Source organism: Suillus paluster (assembly GCF_016628075.1).
Source record: "Suillus paluster strain FC165 chromosome Unknown EDB91scaffold_173, whole genome shotgun sequence".
NCBI classification, from domain to species: domain Eukaryota; kingdom Fungi; phylum Basidiomycota; class Agaricomycetes; order Boletales; family Suillaceae; genus Suillus; species Suillus paluster.
This window is the reverse complement of record NW_024537733.1, coordinates 1-20,343: the sequence shown is the minus strand read 5'-3', so window position 1 is coordinate 20,343 and position 20,343 is coordinate 1. Positions and strand designations below refer to the sequence as shown.

General features: G+C 45.3%; 5 protein-coding genes across 5 annotated transcripts; 1 reads left to right on the top strand and 4 right to left on the bottom strand.

Annotated features, from left to right (window-relative positions):
- Nucleotides 1-399: 399 nt before the first annotated feature.
- Nucleotides 400-3,181, top strand: EDB91DRAFT_1256137 (uncharacterized protein; the record flags this gene model as incomplete). Its single annotated transcript, XM_041324111.1, has 15 exons — nucleotides 400-552; nucleotides 603-724; nucleotides 780-809; nucleotides 859-1,045; nucleotides 1,309-1,389; nucleotides 1,440-1,552; nucleotides 1,606-1,633; nucleotides 1,684-1,698; nucleotides 1,732-1,848; nucleotides 1,900-2,048; nucleotides 2,097-2,179; nucleotides 2,228-2,428; nucleotides 2,475-2,651; nucleotides 2,699-2,837; nucleotides 2,887-3,181. 15 exons carry the CDS (start codon nucleotides 400-402, stop codon nucleotides 3,179-3,181), a joined length of 1,890 nt encoding a protein of 629 aa, XP_041169606.1.
- Nucleotides 3,182-11,278: 8,097 nt separating this feature from the next.
- Nucleotides 11,279-11,804, bottom strand: EDB91DRAFT_1088177 (uncharacterized protein; the record flags this gene model as incomplete). Its single annotated transcript, XM_041316368.1, has 4 exons — nucleotides 11,279-11,301; nucleotides 11,359-11,389; nucleotides 11,469-11,579; nucleotides 11,634-11,804. The coding sequence occupies 4 exons, from the start codon at nucleotides 11,802-11,804 to the stop codon at nucleotides 11,279-11,281; spliced, it is 336 nt and encodes a 111-aa protein (XP_041169605.1).
- A 1,409-nt stretch (nucleotides 11,805-13,213) lies between these two features.
- Nucleotides 13,214-16,267, bottom strand: EDB91DRAFT_1174900 (Dos2-interacting transcription regulator of RNA-Pol-II-domain-containing protein; the record flags this gene model as incomplete). Its single annotated transcript, XM_041320343.1, has 20 exons — nucleotides 16,113-16,267; nucleotides 15,961-16,040; nucleotides 15,850-15,912; nucleotides 15,716-15,798; nucleotides 15,664-15,692; nucleotides 15,583-15,614; nucleotides 15,408-15,478; nucleotides 15,226-15,326; nucleotides 15,075-15,142; nucleotides 14,922-15,033; nucleotides 14,748-14,883; nucleotides 14,656-14,719; nucleotides 14,227-14,462; nucleotides 14,063-14,172; nucleotides 13,810-14,004; nucleotides 13,659-13,748; nucleotides 13,562-13,608; nucleotides 13,499-13,536; nucleotides 13,372-13,443; nucleotides 13,214-13,332 (listed from the first exon to the last, which is right to left on the bottom strand). Coding segments are annotated over exons 1-20 (1,817 nt in total), but the record flags the coding sequence as incomplete, so codon positions are not given.
- Nucleotides 16,268-18,399: 2,132 nt separating this feature from the next.
- Nucleotides 18,400-19,581, bottom strand: EDB91DRAFT_1256133 (uncharacterized protein; the record flags this gene model as incomplete). The annotated part of the gene is made up of 5 exons (XM_041324110.1): nucleotides 18,400-18,534; nucleotides 18,592-18,821; nucleotides 18,868-19,210; nucleotides 19,262-19,366; nucleotides 19,417-19,581. The coding sequence occupies 5 exons, from the start codon at nucleotides 19,579-19,581 to the stop codon at nucleotides 18,400-18,402; spliced, it is 978 nt and encodes a 325-aa protein (XP_041169603.1).
- Nucleotides 19,582-19,631: 50 nt separating this feature from the next.
- EDB91DRAFT_1256132 (uncharacterized protein) lies at nucleotides 19,632-20,047 on the bottom strand (the record flags this gene model as incomplete). Its single annotated transcript, XM_041324109.1, has 2 exons — nucleotides 19,632-19,964; nucleotides 20,015-20,047. The coding sequence occupies 2 exons, from the start codon at nucleotides 20,045-20,047 to the stop codon at nucleotides 19,632-19,634; spliced, it is 366 nt and encodes a 121-aa protein (XP_041169602.1).
- Nucleotides 20,048-20,343: the final 296 nt, after the last annotated feature.

Below are 20,343 nucleotides of genomic sequence, written 5' to 3'. Positions count from 1 at the left end.
TGACTTATGGTTATGTTACTCTAGCTTGCCTGATCCCCCAGTATCTGAACCATTTCCGCAATTCAATTCCCATTTGGTTCTTCTTGCAACGCAGATTACATCGTGTCATCCATTGCATCCTGATCCCCCAGTATCTGAACCATTTCTGCAATTCAATTCCCGTTTGGTTCTTCTTGCGATGCAGATTATGTCATGTCATCCATTGCATGCGGCCTTCACTAGTTTGTATGGAGGTCAGTCACAGCGGGATTGACTATAGTGCACATGTGCTGTGGCCGCCCCCCCAAGAGGCCTGCAGTTGAATGTGAGGCCTTTGTGCCTGCCTCTATCAACCCAGAACCTCCTCTTTTGTGACTTCATGCAGCAGAGATCACCACTGAAGGGAGCATGCAGCTGCAAATGCACTATGTTGCTGGAAACCTCCCCAAGAAATTGCCAAACGACAATCTACCCTTTATAGATGATTGGGTTGAGCATGCAGGTGACAATGGAACACTCACAGAAGACATTATCGACATTGCTCCTGTGGGGAAACACAAACGGACTGCAGCGGTGGGTATTCTCATTTGGTGTGTTGGTCGGACTGATTTACTGGACTCTAGGATGCACCTTTGCTAGCCTGGATTCCAGAACGTCAAAGCTTCCTGGATGAAATGATGCATCTCAATGGATACGAGTCTGAGGGCATCACTTGTTTGTGCGGTGGAGTACTGCCTGAATTCTGGTGCTGTGATTGTCATGGCACTCAAATGTTCTGCCATGAATGCACGCTTCAAAAGCATGTGTATCATCCGTTGCATAGAATTGAGGTATGTGTTACTCTTATTTTGCCATCAATGTGTGACTGATCATTGTCAGATGTGGAACGGGTCATTTTTTTCAACGTATCATGCTGAAAAAGCTTGGGGTTCAAATACAGCTTGGCCATAACCCAGGAGAAAGGTGCTATAATCCTCGCCCCTCTGCTGGTGACAATTTCGTGGTCATTGGGCTCAATGGCGTTCATGAAGTTGCACTAGACTTCTGTGGCTGTGCTTCAGCTCAGGTCTGGTACACACAACTGCTACGTATGCGGTGGTATCCAGCGACTGTCTCCGAGCCTCAAACTGCAGCGACCTTCGCAGTTCTGCAGCATTTTTAAAATACTCACCTTAATCCCTATTAACCCGGAATTATCGGTGCATCTTGCAAGCAAATGGTAGAACTTGTAAGCAGACACCTAAAGCAGAATACCAATCCTAGAATATATCATCATCAGATAGTTCAAGGAAGAGATTAAAATACTCACCTTAATCCCTATTAACCCAGAATGAGAGCAAGGTGTCTGCTTACGAGTTCTACCATTTGCTTGCAAGATGCACCGATAATTCCGGGTTAATAGGGATTAAGGTGAGTATTTTAATCTCTTCCTTGAACTATCTGATGATGATATATTCTAGGATCAGTATTCCGCTTTCATGCGGATGGTACACCAATGGTGCAACCTCAAACAACTTGGCTGTGGAGGGAGGGGACATGACCCTGCTGGAGTTAATGCTACAGCCAAAGGGGAGTTAGCTGTTCTATGCCCCGCATGTCCACAACCTGGCAAGAATCTTCCGCCAGACTAGGAGCAGGAGCCACTGTCTATCAAGTAAGTCTTTCTCTGATTTTCTGTTTGCTAAGCTCACATTATCTGAACAGATGGAAATACACATTGTTTGTAGCAATTGATGCAAACTTCGGCTCAAGCGGAAGGCTGTGTCTTCCGATACTGCTGACCCTAGCCTCAATGCCGGATGGGCATATTTCATGCAGGATCACAGGTATAAGTCTTACATTGCAGACCGTGCTACCAAAAAGCAAGAGGTAAGTAATGTGATTCTTGTGATAATTATCAAGTTAATTTTTTTCCTGCAGCAAAGCACATGTGTAAGCCACAATGCAGTCAATATGGCAGATATCAAGTCCTCTCGTGGGCTTGCTGCCACAGGTGTTGGGACGATCGACTGCGCCCGACACAACATGAAGCTTCCTAATGGTGTTGGAGACCTTCAGAAGGGGGAACAGTACGCGGTATATTGTATTCGGAATTTCTCGCAGCTAATATTACTTAGGTACATCAACATGGACTACATTGTGTGTTCTGCACTCTTCATCTTCACGATGTCCATGATGCCAGAATGGCTTTGCCCTCCCCGTGAATCATCTCTTATATGATTTTTTGTCGTGAAATTCCACATCCAAGCCCATGTCGATAAGTGTTGCACCAACTTCTCCTTCAACTGGTCAAGATATGTGGGCCAAACAGATGGTGAAGCTCCTGAATGGGGTTGGTCCAACATCAATCAAGTGGCATCAAGCACCAAAGAGATGGGGCCAGGAACACATTGGGACACTCTTGATGATCACTTTGGTGATTGGAACTGGAAGAAAATAACAGTGTTAGGTGCGTGGTTTCTTTCTTTCAATCTCAAATTCTGATGTAGACCTAGGGCAGACTTTACATAAGAAGATAGTTGAGGCCATAAAGTGGGCAAAGGAGCACTCTGAAACCCTCGCGGAGCTGGAGACGACTATCCACCTGACTCTCATCACTCAATGGAAAGCAGAGATAGAATCCTGGGAGGAGGATAATTCTTCTCCCAATCCCTTTGAAAGCTGGTTTAATTGTAAGTGGTCTTGGCGTTTTCACAGTAGTTGTGCTGATCATTGGTAGCGGTCACCCAGGCAGCTGTACAGCTACAACTCATTGAACTTGAGACCCAGGAACTTCAAGCTGGTATTAATGTCTCGCTTCACACTGATATCTCTCCAAGCAGGCTGATTACTTCAGGCATGGATCTTGAAGATCAACAGTACATTTTTGATTGATTGTTATACTACGTTGTACCAACAGTTTTACAGGGCGCACTTAAGATCCAGTCTTGCCGATATCTCCCTCCATGACACCGATAAGCAGAAGGCTATGATACAGACCCAGATCACCTCCCTCCAGCAACGCCTTGATGCCTGGGCTCACATCCAGGAACTGTACATGCCTATTGTCTGTCAACTCCGGCATCAATTGTCCAAAGCCAGCAGGAAGTCCCAGGAATTGAAACTTGAAGATTTCAACCTGTGGCTCCCTTTGCACCTTCCAGCTAACACCCCTGTAGACCAGAAGCTTGCTGGACATGAGTGGGAGCTACGCTATGCATAGGCCCTCAATGCCCTCAACAAAGTTCATTCACACCTCCGCCTTTGATCACACATGTACATGTACAAGGACAAGAATGTGCATGGTCAGGTGGGTTCCACTTGCACAAAAAGAATTACTGATGCTGTGGAGTCAAGGAAGCAAGCCAGTGTACTGAAGTATAAATGTGCATGCAATGCCCTGTTGTCCCTTGGCCACCAACTTGAGAAATGTGGTTGGGAGGCCACCATATGCCCACTTCTCGACTCTGATGTTAAACCTTTGGGCGACATGGAGCAGCAAGGGAGAGGAACCATCTCCTGGATTTGGTTAGAGTCCCATGCTGATAACAGCTGCACGGAAAATGAATGCATGCAAGATTGTAAGTGTATGTTATATTTTATCTATATTTGTCTAACATTTTGTTAGGTGTCCAATTGGAATGGTGCAAGGCTTGTGCCCATGCGCACCAGTGGTCAGAGGAGGTGGAACTGCTGCTGGAAGAGATGAGACAAGTTCTGGTATTTTTAAGTGGCAAGGGGCCTGGTGGAAGGAGCACACAGCTCTCCAAATGCTCGACTCGGCACCTGCACAAGAAGGACTGACAGCATATGCATGTCGCCAGTCTGCATTGCGTGAGTCGCTGGTAGCCGAGTTTCAATGGTTGTGGTGTGACGTGCCTGCCCTTGTCTCTGGTAGTGTCATTATTCCGGAGAGCAGAGAGATAGATGCTCCTACTATTGATGCTCCCCCACAGTTATAGATAGAAATGCATAATTGATTGTTGCTTTAATATTAACGAGGGGAAAGAAGCAACACTGGAGAAGCAAGGGTGAAGATCACAGATCACAGAGTGTCAAAAACAAGACCTCAGACATGTCACATACAATGGATCTTAAGTCACATACAATAGATCTCAGATGCTCAGCTAATAGCGCTTGATGGAGGGAACTGGAGGGGGCTGCAGATATAACAGATTTATATATTACTGGGAGCTATGGCTGCGAGCAATTATTGTATCACATTTTCGTTACACTGCCAGCAAGTGATACATTAATACCACAGGTACTGGTGAAATGGAAGGCAAAAACTTATAGCCCAGGCATGTCACAAGGTCACATCTATCAGCACAGCTCAATCTGTTGAAAAGGCAGAATGAGTAAGAATGTCACCTTGGATCCGTAATCCAACTCTACCTGACAAAAGTCGTCCCTCGTGATCTTCCAGGTGGAGCTTGCTCCCATCAAATAACTCCAAGGTGTGAATGAGAGTTTTGTGATGATTCTTCAACAAGTCATTTACATTTGAAGAGCCTGTGAATCAAATGGTGCGCAGTGTCGGCATTGCATCCTTAAGATGAGTGAGAACAGAAAACATGAATGTGTAATTTCTTTTGGATAATTGGCCTTGAAGATAGCGTAGACCCAGGTACTTGACAGGAAGCAGTTTGATTGACTCTATATTGAACAACTCCCAAGAATCCAAGGTAATTGTAAGGCAGTGAAGATGCGGGCAGTGCGTTGCAAGTAGTAGATGTGTGTGAATGAAACATTCAGTGCCATGCAAATGGGCTAAGCACAAGTTGCTCCCGTGCTTCTTCAGAAATTGAATGTTAAGCCCGTCCGGATGTGAGAAAGAGTAAGGCAGTGACAGTTCACGAAAAGCAGGTAACTGGATTAAAGAGAATGTAGGCCCCAATGGAACCACCATCATCATGCAAGAGGAGAGGGTGCAGTTAGCCATTGCATCTGCACAGCCAGTCAGATGGTAGGGACAGCTTATGATATGCAGCAGCTGCATTGCAGCGAGTAAGTTCTGCAAATCATAGCAGGACGGCAGCACGCAGTCTGAGGCCCAGTCGATGATTTTGAGACTAGGGGCGACATAGGTAAGAGCATTCATTACAGTGTCAGGCATGGATAAAGAGCGATACTGAGATGGAGTGACAGCAACTGATACAATGGTGAGATTTGGGAGACACATGATGACTTCTGCGAGCAAGTCAAGATCTGCGTCCCCATGAGCCTGGCTCTCATTGCGCATCGCGATGTCCAGCCTCTTGGTATAAGTGCCCACATCAGTAAACGCATGAGTCCTTGAAATTGTAGCCATGGCAACTGTAGGAGGACGTAATTCTGCTCCTGCTAAATATGATTGTGTATGATATGAGAAATTTGACTTGTTTGTACTTAGCTATGGATGGCCACCATTATAGACTAGTGGGAGGAGTTCATAACAAAGCCATGACAAACTGCCTTCACAGTCAGCAAGGACAGGAGCACAATGGTGTCTGTGTTGTTGAGCATTTTCATTTGCAAAGATTTATGTGTAATATTAAGTGATCATTCAAGACTTTCCACAGGACAATGACTTTAATGCTTGTCAACAAATAGAGATTGGCCTGTTGGTTCATAATAAAATCATGACAAGCTGCCTTTGTAGCCAGTAAGGGACGGAAGCACAATGGTGTCCATGTTGTTGAGCATTCTCACTTGCAAAGATTTATGTTTAAGTTTAAGAGATTATTCAAGACTTTCTGCAGGACAATGACTTTAATGCTTGTTAACAAATAGAGATTGGCCTGGTGGTTCATAACAAAATTGTGACAACATGCCTTTGTAGCCAGTAAGGGATAGAAGCTCACTAGCGTCAGTGTTGTTGATCGTTCTCAGTTGCCACAAATATTGCTTTAATTCTTATGTTATCCAAGACTTCCCCGAAGAATAGTAGCTTTAGCACCAGTCAATAGATATTGGTTGGCCTGGTTGTTCATGACAGAGTTGTGACAAGCCCCCATTGCAGCCAGCAAGGGATGGGAGCTCACTAGCATTGACGATGTTGATCTTTCTCAGTTGTCATCACATATTCCTTCAATTTTAATGTCAGCCGAGACTTTCCAAAGAATAGTGTCATATACCTGATCTGACCGCTCCGATATCAATATCTGCTCCACCCGATTCTGCATCACCCCTGCTTTCTGACCACCTCCGCTCCATCCGTCCTCTGCTCCGTCCAATCATTGTCTGCATCCGCTCCTACGCTTCTGCTCAACTGCCCAACTGGTCACCTTCTATAACGTCTCCATTCAACTGGAACCTCTTTCCCCTTTTAGACATATACTTTCCCCTTCAGGTACATAGACCCTTACTTCTGGATCACTGGTAACTCCTCTTACCGCTCGATCACTGATCCAACATGTACATATTGATATCTGCTCCAACTTATGTCTTCACCTGTAGTAAGTACTTACAAACTATATCCTTGGTACATAGCTTTACAACATAAGTCTCCTAATCACTGCCTCACACTTAGAAGTATATAACATATCCTGTACTTAGATAGTTTCCTCAGTCTTAATATTACTTGTCTTCTTGCAGTCTCTACTTGTGAGAATTCTCAGTAGGACCTTGCCTCCTCTGGACACAAGTTTCATCTTGTTGTCACCTCCTGACCTTCTGCTCCAACTTAGAGCCATGCTCTAAGTCTTCCCCCTTATTTCTCTACCTCTATCAATAAACCCCTTTTGCTCCTATCCACCTTCCACACTATCCTCCGCCTTCTCCACTCCGCTCCTAGTTGGCCCGCCGCTAGTAGTGTTTACTTCCTGACCCTCAAGTGGACCAAAGTGGTCTACTTGTCCTACCATTGGACAATGTCGGACCCACTCCAAATTTGGGGCATATACTCGGCTAAGGGCGCAGCACAAGAGCTGAAGCCAAGCCCTGACCCCTCCGCTTCTTGAGCCCAGCATGGTACCTAACAAATAGTAGCTTCAGCACCAAACAACATATATGGATTGGCCTGGCTGTTCATGACAGAGTCATGACAAGTCACTGTTGCAGCCAGCAAAGGCCTGATGGGAGCTCACTAGCATCGATGATGTTGATCATTCTCAGTTGTCATCACTTATTCCTTCCCAGGTTTCTCGAGGTGCACAGTGCGTGCAGATACTCAATATATAAACAATATTTTTTTTCCACAATTGAAGGCGTTAAGTACTAATTCCGGGGTTTGAGTTGTTTGAGCAATTTGAAGGGCAAATGGTCTGAAGACTGACTCAGACAGCATGTACTAAATTACTTAGTAGTTGCAAAGTAGTTGTGATATTTTACATATTGGTGCGTGTACATCATGATGTACACATACAATGGTGATGCAAGATGGAGAGAATAAGAAAGTCACTAACGAAGTCATTTTTCTGCGTGAATACGAGGTTGTTGGAGTGGTCTTGAGATATGATATATCATGATGCCATCCTCCCGGGCCAGTGCAGTTTGGCCCATGTCACAGTTTTCAGGCAGCCTGTGAGTTATAGAACAAAAGAACACAGGCCCAAGATACAATGGTGATGATTCAGACAAGGAACAAAGCAAAAAAACTGTTAGGAGGACTGTTCAGAAAGACCAATGGTCAGCATCATCTTTGTCTTTGTCTTTGTCTTCCTCATTCTCATCCTCAGGCTCCTCCTCGGGTTCCTCCCCATCTTCACTGTCATCATCATCACCTTCGCCCTCCTCATTGTCACCATTGCCGTGGTGTTGAATATTGCTCCCCAAGTCATCATTTCCGTCATCCCCCGAGTCTGAGCCACCTGCTGAATCTGTGTTGGTGCAGTCTCTTGTCATCCACCGCAGGATGGTGGGATGCCCAATTCCACAGTGCATGTAACACATGAACATGTCTCGATCCGCGAATCTGAGTGGTCTGCAGCTTAAGTAAAAGAAAATGAGATGGGAAGTTGTTGCACTTACATGCTGACATAGTACACCTCCCAGTCATCTAATTCATCACTTTGACGTGCGAATGACCTTCCATAGCAAAGGGAGCTTGTTCCCCACCCAGAAGCAAAAGCCGGAATCAAATGCATGCTTCTGATGACCTGGCTGGGATTGAGAAATTTGAATGCATCGCAGTCAGCCTCTTCAACGAAAGCAACCTTTGGCAGTCAAGTGTAATTCATCCCTGACTGGTGACCAGTTAAGGGGGCAAGCCATCTAACATAGAGAACTTCAATCTGGTGCATTTTCATTGAACCTTCAACATTGACGCAAACATCCATATGAAATATGCCCAGAACATGGGCATACCAGTAGGGATGTTGGGGTTTCGTTTCACCAGAAAGGACCATGATGTCAGAATGCATCTGAGGATTGACAATGTCATACTCTCATCGAAGGTCATAAGTTGTGTAATGTACCTAGTCGATGGATTATATAGCAAAACCATTATAATGTGCATAATGTACCTGCATTGTTTGGACAGAGTATATCTTGTTGTCTGGAATGATGACCATATTGCACTCATCTTCTGTGAAGATATGGTTGCAATGGCTGACGTCTAACCCCTAAAGTTGATATAGTATGTGATCTTTAAGCCTTGGTATAAACACCTACAGGTTACTATGAGTAAGATGAATGAAGAGGATAGCACGAGCACATACTGCTACAGCTGGGTCATTATCGTGTTATTGAAGAAATTTAAAGATATGGAATGGGTTGTTGCAGCTAAGTTTCAGATTATAATGATGACCTTTGAACCCTGCAGGCAAGTTGATCGGAGCCTGCTGGGTAGAATTTTTTTCCTGTTTCTGCTATGTGCCGTAGGACACGTCAATGGTGCTCATGTTTAGCAAGTTGGGCCGGAGTGTCTAGTTTGCTGGTCAAAGGATAGAACACTTTCAGCACTCTATGCGCCAACTCTCCCTAGTCTGAAATCAGATCAAGAGAAGAAAATATGACACGTTCACCTACAATTTGTGTAGTAAAGGAGTCTGTTGTCCCAAAGAGCCAGATTGTTCGCAAATAATCCCCTATGGCATGAAATTTATAAGTACTCAAATTAAATTTCTTAACCTTTCAACCACTGTTCCCAGCGTCCGGATTGTCGAGACCTGAGAATTCACACACTGCCTTGCGCTTGCGAGCAGCCTTTTCTTTCGGCAGCTCCGTCATGGTGAAAGCAGCACACATGAAATCACGGAATCTGCGCAACTGATGGGAGAGCCTCTTGAAAGTGTCATCCAGAGCTGACAATGTGGTTTCAGAGTGCACCTGGAGTTTTGCAAGGGTGTGCCAATGTGCAAACCTATACAAAAGTGATTGTACAATCACATCATGGTCTCCAGGGAAAAGCCCTTCGAAGACCAGCATAGCGCACTGGAATTGATATCAATGACATACATCAGCAGAAGAAGCAAAAGGACAAACTTGCAAAATGTCTTCAAAGTTGCATGCGGCAAGCCTTTTCATGTCCGATGTGTTGTTGGAAAATCTGTGAATAACACCATTACCATATGATGGAACTTGATGAAATCTAAGTTTAATAATGTCAGTTTCATACAGGGAAAAAGTACAACCAACCTCTGGTCGAGACGTGCAACCAGACTATTGCCCCCCGGAAGTGCATAAAGTAAATGTAAAAGAGTGTAAAAGCACTCCACGTGCCCAGTCACATCAAATGAAAAGACCATGCGCAGAAGTGTAAAAGTGGCCAAGCTTGCTGCAAATGATTCGTTTGAAATCAGGTGTTTAACTCATTCAAAGCGGTCTCACCATGGTTGGCACCCACAACCCTTCCCAAGGGTAGTCTGTACTTTCAAGCCGTCGACAATATTTCCCTGCATGTAGATGAATTTGTGTGGCCATGGTAACCTTTGCAAGGGAGTATGCTCTAAGCTTGCCTAGCAGATCTCCATGTCTCTAACAAGCCAAAAGACCAAACGAGGCTTTCAGAATGAGACAGTGTGGGCATGGGCAAGCACTCATGTCTTTGATCGTTGCTATTAGAACCCTGAAACGACAATCAGTATCTCAAGCAAAAAAGAAAAGGAGTGCACTTTTCTGGGTAATCTGAATAAGTGAAGATTCGTGGAAAAACTCTTCTCAAATTTCCATCCGGACACATGAGCACAATTCCATGACAGTATGTGTGTAGAAAGTCAGCATCCAGTAAAACATTCCAACAGGTCTGAATAACTCTCGTCCACAATGTGTGTGAAGGGCTGCCATGCTGGTCTTGGACATGCAAGGCAGGCTGCTAAAAACATCCTTTATTCTATCTGGAAGCTGAAAAAAAGAATTGGACATCGACAGCATTGCACAGTGGTGGGGGGAAGGGACTTACCAAAGGTAAAAATCCCACAATGTGACATGTGCCAGAGCTGGGTGCTGAGCGTGCGTACTTGCTCAAATTTCCGAAGTACAAGTACAGGGGCCAAGCCTTAGCCATTCCAAAGTTTGCAAGGTGAGTTGCTTCAGAAAAGAACATGAGCCCGACAATGACATGTTCGAGTGAGCAGCCAGGTTCTTTGGGCCACCTCTGCAAGTCGTCCTGAGCTTCTAGCCAGGAGTTGGAGGTGTAGAGCTCATTGAACATGCACTCTTCACGGCCATCCAGGGGATCCTTCCACAAGCGCTTGAAAGGAAACAGATGAAAGGTGTTGGCTTGAACGTCAGCAAATGCAGAGCAAATAACTGCTACAAGCGGCCGGTAATGAAATCCTGGAATGCTAAACGATATGGACTGATCATCTTTGGACTTTGTAGGAATGTCCAAGTTGACCCCTGTCTCGACCCAATCATTGGGAAAATTGACAGTCTCCTGGCTGTTGTCATTGTCCAACATCCACAGGCACCTTCTGACAGAAAACCCATCCAGGTCCTTTGGATTGAAATCCTCAGCTTGAATCACGTCTATGATGAGATGCATCACTTCAGTCTGCGACTTCTGGTGGCTGCTGGAGTTCATCCACGTCATGAGACAATAGATGGTCATGTTGGGAAAGGGATGAGGAGGTTCGGTGACTGCAGCAGGTGGGTCGGACCCTTGGGCATCGCACACATTGGTAGTCATAGGAGATGATTTGGCTAACAGCAAAGATGAGACAAATTTGACAGGCTCAACTGACGGGTGCCAAGGATATAGTTGAGAGAGCCCAATCACGTTAAACGTTGTTTGGAGAGTGTGTCATAGTGTCAAAAGAACCCTTTGGATTCTATGCTGTGGTGGATTCTGAGTCTCCATTGTACTACTAACAGAAAGATCATTCCCAGGAAAATTAGAGGGATTGATGTCTTCATTGGCAGGCAGAAGGTTGTCAAAACTCCTTGGTACAAACGTGTGTCACGAAGGATGTTGATGTGATTCTACTAGTAGCCATCCATGAGTATTATCACAATAGACAAATTCAAAAAGGTGCACACCTGGAATGTCATAGTTACCTTTCGGTGTCATCTGCCATCACAATGTCTGAGTCCAGTAATGCACTAAAAGCTGAGGCACCAGTGACCACACCGACTCGGATACTACTCACATTGACAACATTAATAGGTGCCTTGCTCTTGTCAGTGAACTTTGCCTTAGGTTCACAATGGGCTATGGGTTTTGCACAGCGATCCTTTGTGAATCGGACTGGCTGAAGCAGCTGTATTGGATACATGAGTCTAAATTTGAGTGACCTGTGGAGTAGATTACTTACAGTAATGCTACTAGTCATCAATTTTCGTGATAATTGAACCGACTCTTTTGCCCGTTCCCACCTTTTCTCTGTGGCTAATGCACTTGCCTTCTGGTATTGCCTGCACTGTAGCGCAATGCCGGCTAAGCCCATGAGGATCCGTTTCTTTTGCCCAGGAACAACCCATTGCATTGCAGTGTAAGGACATGGTGACCATTAAAAGGAGCTGGACAAGTGGCAGACCAAATTGAAGCCAAGGAGAGAAACACATTCAAGGTTCATTACACCTAGGTGCTGAAATATGAGAGACTCTGCAGACTTTGGTAAGTTTTGAAGACAGTCACAGTAAACTGGTTAACTCACATTATTTTGGTGGTGGTATTGATATCATTTGGATTGCAGCTGGTCTATTTATGTAACCAACTGCAATTCCTCTAATAGGGGGTGCATTACAGTAGCGTAGTCAACCAATACCAATTAACATTGTTTATCGTTTATAGGTGGGGTGTTGCCTTTTAGCCAGTCAGGCTAGAAGAACCCAGAAAAGCTAGGAATTCATTGACTTAAGTCTAAGACTCATTGATTTTACACCAAACCTTAATCATTGGAGTCAACAGATGCCTAAGAGTTAGTTTTGAGAACCTTATTTTTCGCCACTAAGCCATTTTAGACCTATGTTAGGTCACCGAACTGTCAGTCATTGTTCCCCGCATGACACACTGTATACAGCGAACTTTTCCGTATTGAATATGATGTGCAGCATGTGTGCTCAACTCTACTTCGTCACCTGGCTCACAATGATAAGAGCGAGTTCCACTCGTACTAGCAACTTGCTACCATGTCTCATAACACACATCCTCGTGCAAACAGTACTCTGAGTCAGCCATCTTGGGTCAATGACATGATGGCCCACGTTGAACCTGATTGAGTTTTAGAATTCTCTACATCTGGGACTGGGGATGATGTCTCTGTATTCTGGGAACCTGATTTGTCGTACACAATAGACCCTTTTATCCTCCCTGCACCATTGCTTCAGCTTCTGTCTGGACAGAGCTTGAAGTTTCCAACACCTGTCCTTGCAGCACTTTTAGACAGGATCTCCAAAAATCAGAGATCGGCTGCTATGCAGAATGACGAACAGAAGGACAGTGACTCGGAAAGGAAGGTGAGTGTTTTCAGCCTCTGTATTACTTTGCAGCACTTATGAGATACCATTAGAAAGCCAAAGCTGATTGAGTAGGTGGCTTGGAGGTGATACAAACACAAGCTACTCACAACACTCACAAGCAGAAGCTTGATAATGTCAATATTGACTCTGACAATGACTCCAATGAGAATATCTCTCCACATTGTGTGCCCAAGCAGATGTCTCCACCTGGTGCTCCCACTACTAAGTGCATCTGTCGTGAGAAAATGGGAACTGAATGGAAATCAGTCCTTGATGTTATCAAGCATGGTGAGGAGATACGAAGCAAGCAGAATAATGCTGTCATTGAGGAAATGAAGGCCTGTACTGCTGTTCTCGAGAGAACTTCTGAGTGCTACTTGGAGGCAGTAACACGTGCGACGCAGTAGATGCTGATGACTTTGTTAATGCATACATAGAGACAGTGTCCTTATCAGTCGATGTAATGTCAATATTGTTTGACAGTGTGTTAATAATGTGCAAATGAATAGATGGGTCAGTGAGGTCAAGTCTGCGTAGTAGAAGAGGCATGAGCTGGGGAATACCATCAGTAAGCGTTAAAATGCGACATACCTCCTTGCATAATGGGACAATGGTAGAAGAGAAAAGAGTGAAACCATTCCATTGTTGGGGACTGGCATTCAACTACAACAAGAATCAGTGTTGCACATATGAGGGGACTGCGAGGCGCTGTACCCACATGGAGAGGTGCGAATGGTGCTGCCAAGTTTAAGAGGCCTGTCAGTGATCAGCTTCACGTCACCTTGGGTATAAGCAGCAAACACAGCTGCAATAAGTTTTTCTTGCCACCTGCCATCTCGATTAATGCCATTCGCCCCAGAGATAAGACAAAGACTCACACAACATTGAAGGTCTGACTCACAAGTCTGATGATTCTCACCCCAACTTGCAGCAACCTGGGATCTGCAGCAACAGCCATCACTTCTGAGCTTGCTAGTGCAGCTTCCAAGTACAGATTGAGAATTTGCAGCCAATAGCTGGTCAGCATACTTGGGAACATCTGCATCATTTAAAGAGACTTTGGCGTCGAGTGTATTTGTGAGTGCTGTAAGAATAGCATGGGCATATGCAGCTGTACTCTCCTGTTCAATCGTCCAAGTAGGTGAAATTGCACAGAGAAGGTCAAGTTTAGTGATAAGCCTGACCATCAGCATCTCAAAAAGTTGTGGTTGCACACAAAGGGTACTGAGAGCTGAAAGGACATGCCAGTAAAATGCACGGTGGCATCTCTAGATGGTGTAACATCTGGGAGGGAGGAAAAAGTATTGGGAGTGACTGTGATGATAGATGGTGTGGTGTGATACCAGTGATGACAGTGAGGAGGGCGAGGGTGTCCATGCTGAAACCATGAGCCTTAGTAGTTCATTGTGGATGGAGAGCAAAACATTCAGATGTTATGTTTTCTACTTCATCAGGCTCCTTGCTTAAAAGCTTGCTTACTTTGAGGACTATGTACCCAAGCTCATCATCAGCTACTAATTTAGGAGTGTGCACAAGTGTGGTCAGACCGTGCAGTGCTGGTAGGCACGTCACAGGTGCTTTCAGACTGATGATGAGGAGCCCAAGGAGGATGTCCTTTGATGCAGTGAGTGGGTAAGATGATGGGTTGGAAGACCGAGGAATGGATGCATGCGTAGTATCACCTGTGGGAGGTGTTGATTAACTCTGTGAGCAACATGACCACCGATGCCCAGTTCAACACTTCATCTGGGTCATGGAAATTTCTGATGAGGAGCTCAGTGGCTGGCTGAGACTGAAAAACTGGAAAGTGGTCCTGGTCAATGAGAGAGCTGTTGAGATCCAGCTTGTGCCACCATGTAGTATCATCATGCTTACCATCAGCTCCTGCAAAACCACATATAACCTTCATCACAGCTCTTCCTTGGGCTTTCTCAGGCTCCTTCAATGTTTGCATGCACTTGTTGCACTATGTCTTGTGCAAGGCCCATTATGCAGTCCTCACCTACTGCATCTTGGAAATTATCAGCATGAATGGTTCTGAAAAGGACTTGAACTGTATCAAGGGCTGATTGCTCGGTATCTGGATCAGTCAGTCGAAAATATCTGAACCCAGGTAAAGCTATGCACGAAAATGAAAGGACTGGGATCTTACTTCAAGTTTCAGAGAGCTCCACACCTTCTTCCCAAACTCACATGACACGGGAGGTCCATAGACCAGGAGACAGATGGACATATACTGTGTAGAGTGTCTCACTGCCACATGCATATTAGATTTTTGAATGTCATGAGATGACAAAAAGTAACCTTGGTTGAAGGTGATCCAGCAGTGAGCTTTTCTAAAAAGACTGGAATGCCAAGTGGACTGAAAGGTTGGGGTTGCAGCTCAAGCAAAGTCTGCAGTAACATCAGCAGATTAAAGACATGATATTTAAGATCTCATTGTACCGAAGAGATTGCTTCAGATCATCTACACTGATGCCATAGGGATCGTCAGGTGGTGGTCGGAAAGTGATAGGAAAGTAGCAGAATGTTATGTTAAAGAAATCCTGTGTGCAACAATTGAAAATGGAGCAGAAGGCATCATAGTGAAACATATCCTCAGTATGAGCATAAGTATTGAATTCCACAAGCATGACTCGAGCAATGGCAAATGCCAACATGAGATTTTGAGGGTCTTTCTCCCCAACTGCAAGGTTAACTGTATCCAGCAAGGAAAGTACTTCCCATTTCCTTCAGGGTGTCTTGATGGTTTGATATCAGAGAGTCGACAATCAAGAAGATGAAGAAGGGAGTGGACTACACTGAGGGCTCTCATTTTGACGTTGGCGAATATACTGGGTGCTGTTCAAAGCAATGGAGATGTGCCAGGGTTAAAGTACGTACGCGTTGATAATATCTTTCACCTCAGCCAACTGTCAATATTAGGAAACTTGACAAGGTAAGAGAGACCTTTGAGTGCAGGGATGATGGTCTCAATATCTTCGAGTTTGCTGCAACAAAATGTAGTGAGCATGCAGACTAGTAAGGATATTGAGTATATTTCATCCTTGAGATGCCACTTTTACTTACTAGCCTGGTGATTGAGCCTTTCATGTGGACATTGTCCCAGAACAGACGAGAGGAACTCAACACCTGCAAGGATTGAGGGGCAGAACACTAGCAAGTGACTGACAGGTTCACCTTTCATCTGTAAGCGATCCTCCTCTGATGTCAAGAATTCATCGAGAGCACTTATAGTGTCTAACAACGTTAACCATCCACTCAATATTCCTGAAGAATGTGTTCAGTGAGAGTTGATATCATCGCTTTGGAATGAAAGGCGTACCAGCAACAGTCTCGTCAATCTCAGAGTCCTTCTCTCAGATGCCATCCAGGAGTGAACCAAGTGTTCCGCTGTAGCCATTTCTGCTGAACTGTAGTTCCAGCCGATACTGGAAGTCAGTAGTTGCAGTTGAGGGAGATTAGATTTAAATTGGATTCAATAGAAAGTACAGGCCAATGTGATGCGTACAGCTAAAGGCAACAACTCAACATGAGTCAGCCCATGACACCACTGAAACATAAATTTTACGACCAACTAGCTTATTTCTGTGCAATATCATTTTATAGCTATACAGGCAAAGCAGTATGACTGTGATAGAGGTGAGGAAGAGTAGTACTACGTGAGTCTAAAGAAGCTTGAAGATGTGTTGAACCATGATTAAGTAAAATTCTAAGTCAGTACCATTGAGTCGCTCAATGCGCTGGAGGACTGTGTTGTAAGTTTCTTCCTCATCCTTGACGAGAAACTCGGATGGGCTGTAGGTCCCGTTTGAAAATTCTCCCAATGCAAAATGAAGCATAGTCACTGCAAATGCGACAATATTGTTGATGATGATCTCCGCGTGGTCTGTGGGAATGTGTCATATACACGATTCAGCCACTCCCAACACCATTCATAGACATCCCTACTATTGGTCCGACCCCCTGTTTCCCTGTCCACTCCACCCCTCCTTCTCCGACAATGCACGAAGTGCATCTCAGCAGGACTAGCCCTGCTACCTCCGCCCGACTCCGCTCTGCTCCTCCAACACTACCTCTATTTCCTCCAACACCATATCCCTACCCTCCGACCCTATCTGGAGCTCCACTTCTCCGCTCCATTGGTCCAACCGATCCTACTCCCTCCACCATCTCCGCTTTTCCGACCCATTCAGTTCCTTCAGTTCCTCTCGTGTCATTCCATCCGATGATTGGTCCGCCCGACCGCCTCACTGGTCCACCCCTAGACTAGGAACCATTCAACTGGTCCTATCTCCTTTTAGTATCATAGTTCCTCCTTTCAGATCACTGGTAATCTCTATACCCGAGTGATTATTGATCTGTCGCATACATACTATTCTCTGAGCCTGTCATATCCCATACCTCCAGATCCGGAATTCCGGATCTACTTCATTAAAGTCCGGTCCTCTGTCTTACTATTCCACCCAGTGCTCCGCCTTCATCTCCACACTCACTCCTTTTAGATTAGCTATTGCTCTGGTTACCGGTTATGTCCTATTCCGCTATGCTTACTGATCTGTCCATTCTTACTTCATTTCCGACTTCACTGCTTTGATCCGTTATACTTAGTAATAGACTTTCCACATGCTTCGTACATAGCCCTTACCTTTGCTGTCTGATTTACATACATGATACCTACAGTATATAAACCCCTGTAATACTCCAGAACTCCTCAGTTCGAATATCATCTTAGTTCTGCTCATTCCTGCAATCTCCAGACTTGAGTCTCATCTCTTGTCCACCTCCGAGTCTTAGGGGTTAAACCTTAGGACTAACTCTCTGGCTCTACCTTAGGGTAGTCTAACCTCTGTTCTGTTTCTACTCCAGACTTCCATAGTAGCCTTACTCCATCCCCACATAAAGCCTTCCGGAGTTCCGCCGAACTCCACCGACACTAGTCCTCCGGAACTCCCCAGACTTCTGTCGGACTTCCCCTCTGTCCCCCGGAAATTAAAGGGCACATACTCGGGTAAGGGGTGCAGTGCACAAGCTGAAGCCAAAGCCCTTTGAGCAACCTCTCCCTTGAGCACAACCTTAACAGAGCCCCTTTTCTTGTATGTCTCAGTCATCTTTCTAATAATTCTGTGCACTCAGCACATAGCCTTTTGCTATGCTATACTACCCACTTAGAGTATATAAACATATGTACAATTATCTGTAGATCTTCAGTCTGAATATTACCTTTTCTAAGCCCTGCTCTCTTGCCCTTGCTCTTGGGCAAACCCCTTGACAACTCCTGCTTGCTGGCCTAGGGGATTGACTCCCTAGGTCGGCTGCCTCCTCCGCTCATCCGACTTCCCGCGCCTCCACCGCCTTTCCCATGTGTCGGACTTGTGACTAGTACTCTCATATCTCTGTCCTCTGTGTTCCCATTCTGCTTTGGACTTCGTCTGAGCAGTCTCCTCTGCTCCGCTCTTACTGTTAGCTCCAACTGCAGTAGCCCTCCGACTCTCCCCTGTAGGGCGGACCAATCTCCACCCGACGTTCCCATGCTTATCTAGTAGTCCGTCGGTCCAACGTCCTGTCGGAGCTCGTAGAACTCGAGTTGGACTACAATCCAAAATTAGGGGCATGTACTCAGGTAAGGGGTGCAGCGCATGAGCTGAAGCTAAGCCCCTCAGACTCTGTCCTACCCCTGAGCACAGTCTTAACAGAATGTAATTGTGAAAGTGTCTGATGATTGCTTGAGTCATTTGTATAATGGCCGGATGTCTGAAGAGCTGAGCAGTTGTTAGCTTGCTTAGCATTGGTAGTCAAAAAAACATGTACCGTCATGTTGGAGTCTATGTGATGATAGGTTTGAATGAGGACCTTGATGAGAGAGTATTGGTAGGCTGCAACGTCTTTGACCTGTTCCTTGATTGCAGGCAAAAGACCCCACGAGCCTAGGACAATTGCCCGCACTAAGCATTTTATCTCATTGCAGAGGTTCATGGGAACTGTCTTGAGACTTTTTAATATGCCGTGGCTGTTCTTCAATATCCAATCTGTTGCGAGGGCTAGGGAAATATGAGGCTTTTGTTCACAAAAGAAGCAAGCACATACCTTTGTGGCTGATCTGCTCTATCATGGAGCTGACGAGGGCGTCATGTACCTCAGACGCTAGTGGCGCCCTGCACAACATCATGTTTTTGTTGAATAGTGCTAACTTTAGGGTTTTGCATGCTTGATTGGAAATCACCTTCTTCAAGAGTTGTATCTTCTTGGAGGTGGTAGTGTTGAGAGGTATCTCGGACTCGGACTCGGACTTGGAGTCGTCATCAGGAAGCGTTGAAGGCCCTGCAGCAGTCGAAGGCATGGTGATCGAAGGCCCAGCAGTTGAGCAAAAAGAGTTCCATACGTTTGCATTGACTCGGGGTCTCTGGACCCTTGACGTATGCGATGTACCCTGACCAGTGGACATTAGTAAGTTTGCAACATTGTCGAGATCAAAGCTTACTCTCACAGCTTCGCTCTCAAACCCGACTTGCCAAGCTTGTGGAATGGGTGATGGCCTTTGGATGCACCATCCGACTGTATGGCTGGCTGTGGGTTGATGCGTGTGCTTCGGTTGTTCAATGTCTCCAAAATGGCAGCTGCTCAGAACAATTCCACCATGTGTTCAAGGTCTGTGGTGTTGGGAGGAAGATGAGGACGAGGGGCAGCAATGTTGGGGCCAGTGAAATTGAGGTTGGGTAGAGAGTCAGGGTTGGGTAGAGCATAGTTTGGGTTGGGTAGAGGAAAGTCGGGGTTGGGTAGAGTAAAGTTGGGGTTAGGCATAGCAAAGTCAGGGTAATGCGCAGAAAAATTGGCGTTGGGAGGAGGGGAAGTCACTGGCAGTTGAGTGGAGTAAAGTTGGGTGGCGTGAAGTTGCTGGTGTTGGATGGATTGAAGTCAGGGTTGGGGGTGGGAGAAGTAAAGGATGGGTGGGGACAAGTAAAGTACAGGTTGGGCAAGTTGAAGGAGTTGGGAGCAAAAATGTTGGAGTTGGGAGCAGCCTGAGTGAAGCGGAGGTTGGGAGCTGTAGTACTGTTGTGGTAGGGTTGCATATATGGGACATCAATGCCAAACAATGGATCAACAGAGATCGAGGTGGCATTGAAGCCCAAGTCCAGTCCAAATTGATGGTTAAAGTCGGCGGCTGCATTGGAGTATTGAGATTGCTGCTTCATGTCCATAAACAAAACACAAGAGGGAGGAAAGGCTGATGAACCTTGGCTTTTTCTTTGCCCTTGTATGAGGACATGATTATGGGGGAAAGCAAGCCTAGAAATGAAAACTCAGAAGCAGCTGGTTGATATGCTGAGACTTAGAACATGATTGAGTAAGTTTCTGGTCAAACAAATCAATTATCGAAATTGATCATATCTGATTTCATAGCAATACATACTTCAGTGCAACAAGAAATCATACCCCACATTACAAAAAGGCAACTTCAAATATTTGATTATCAGGCACTCATGGATTTGTCCTTCCCAGCAATACAAATAACTAAAATGTTGCATCAGCTGCCCACGTGCCAACTGGCTTCTATGCATCATA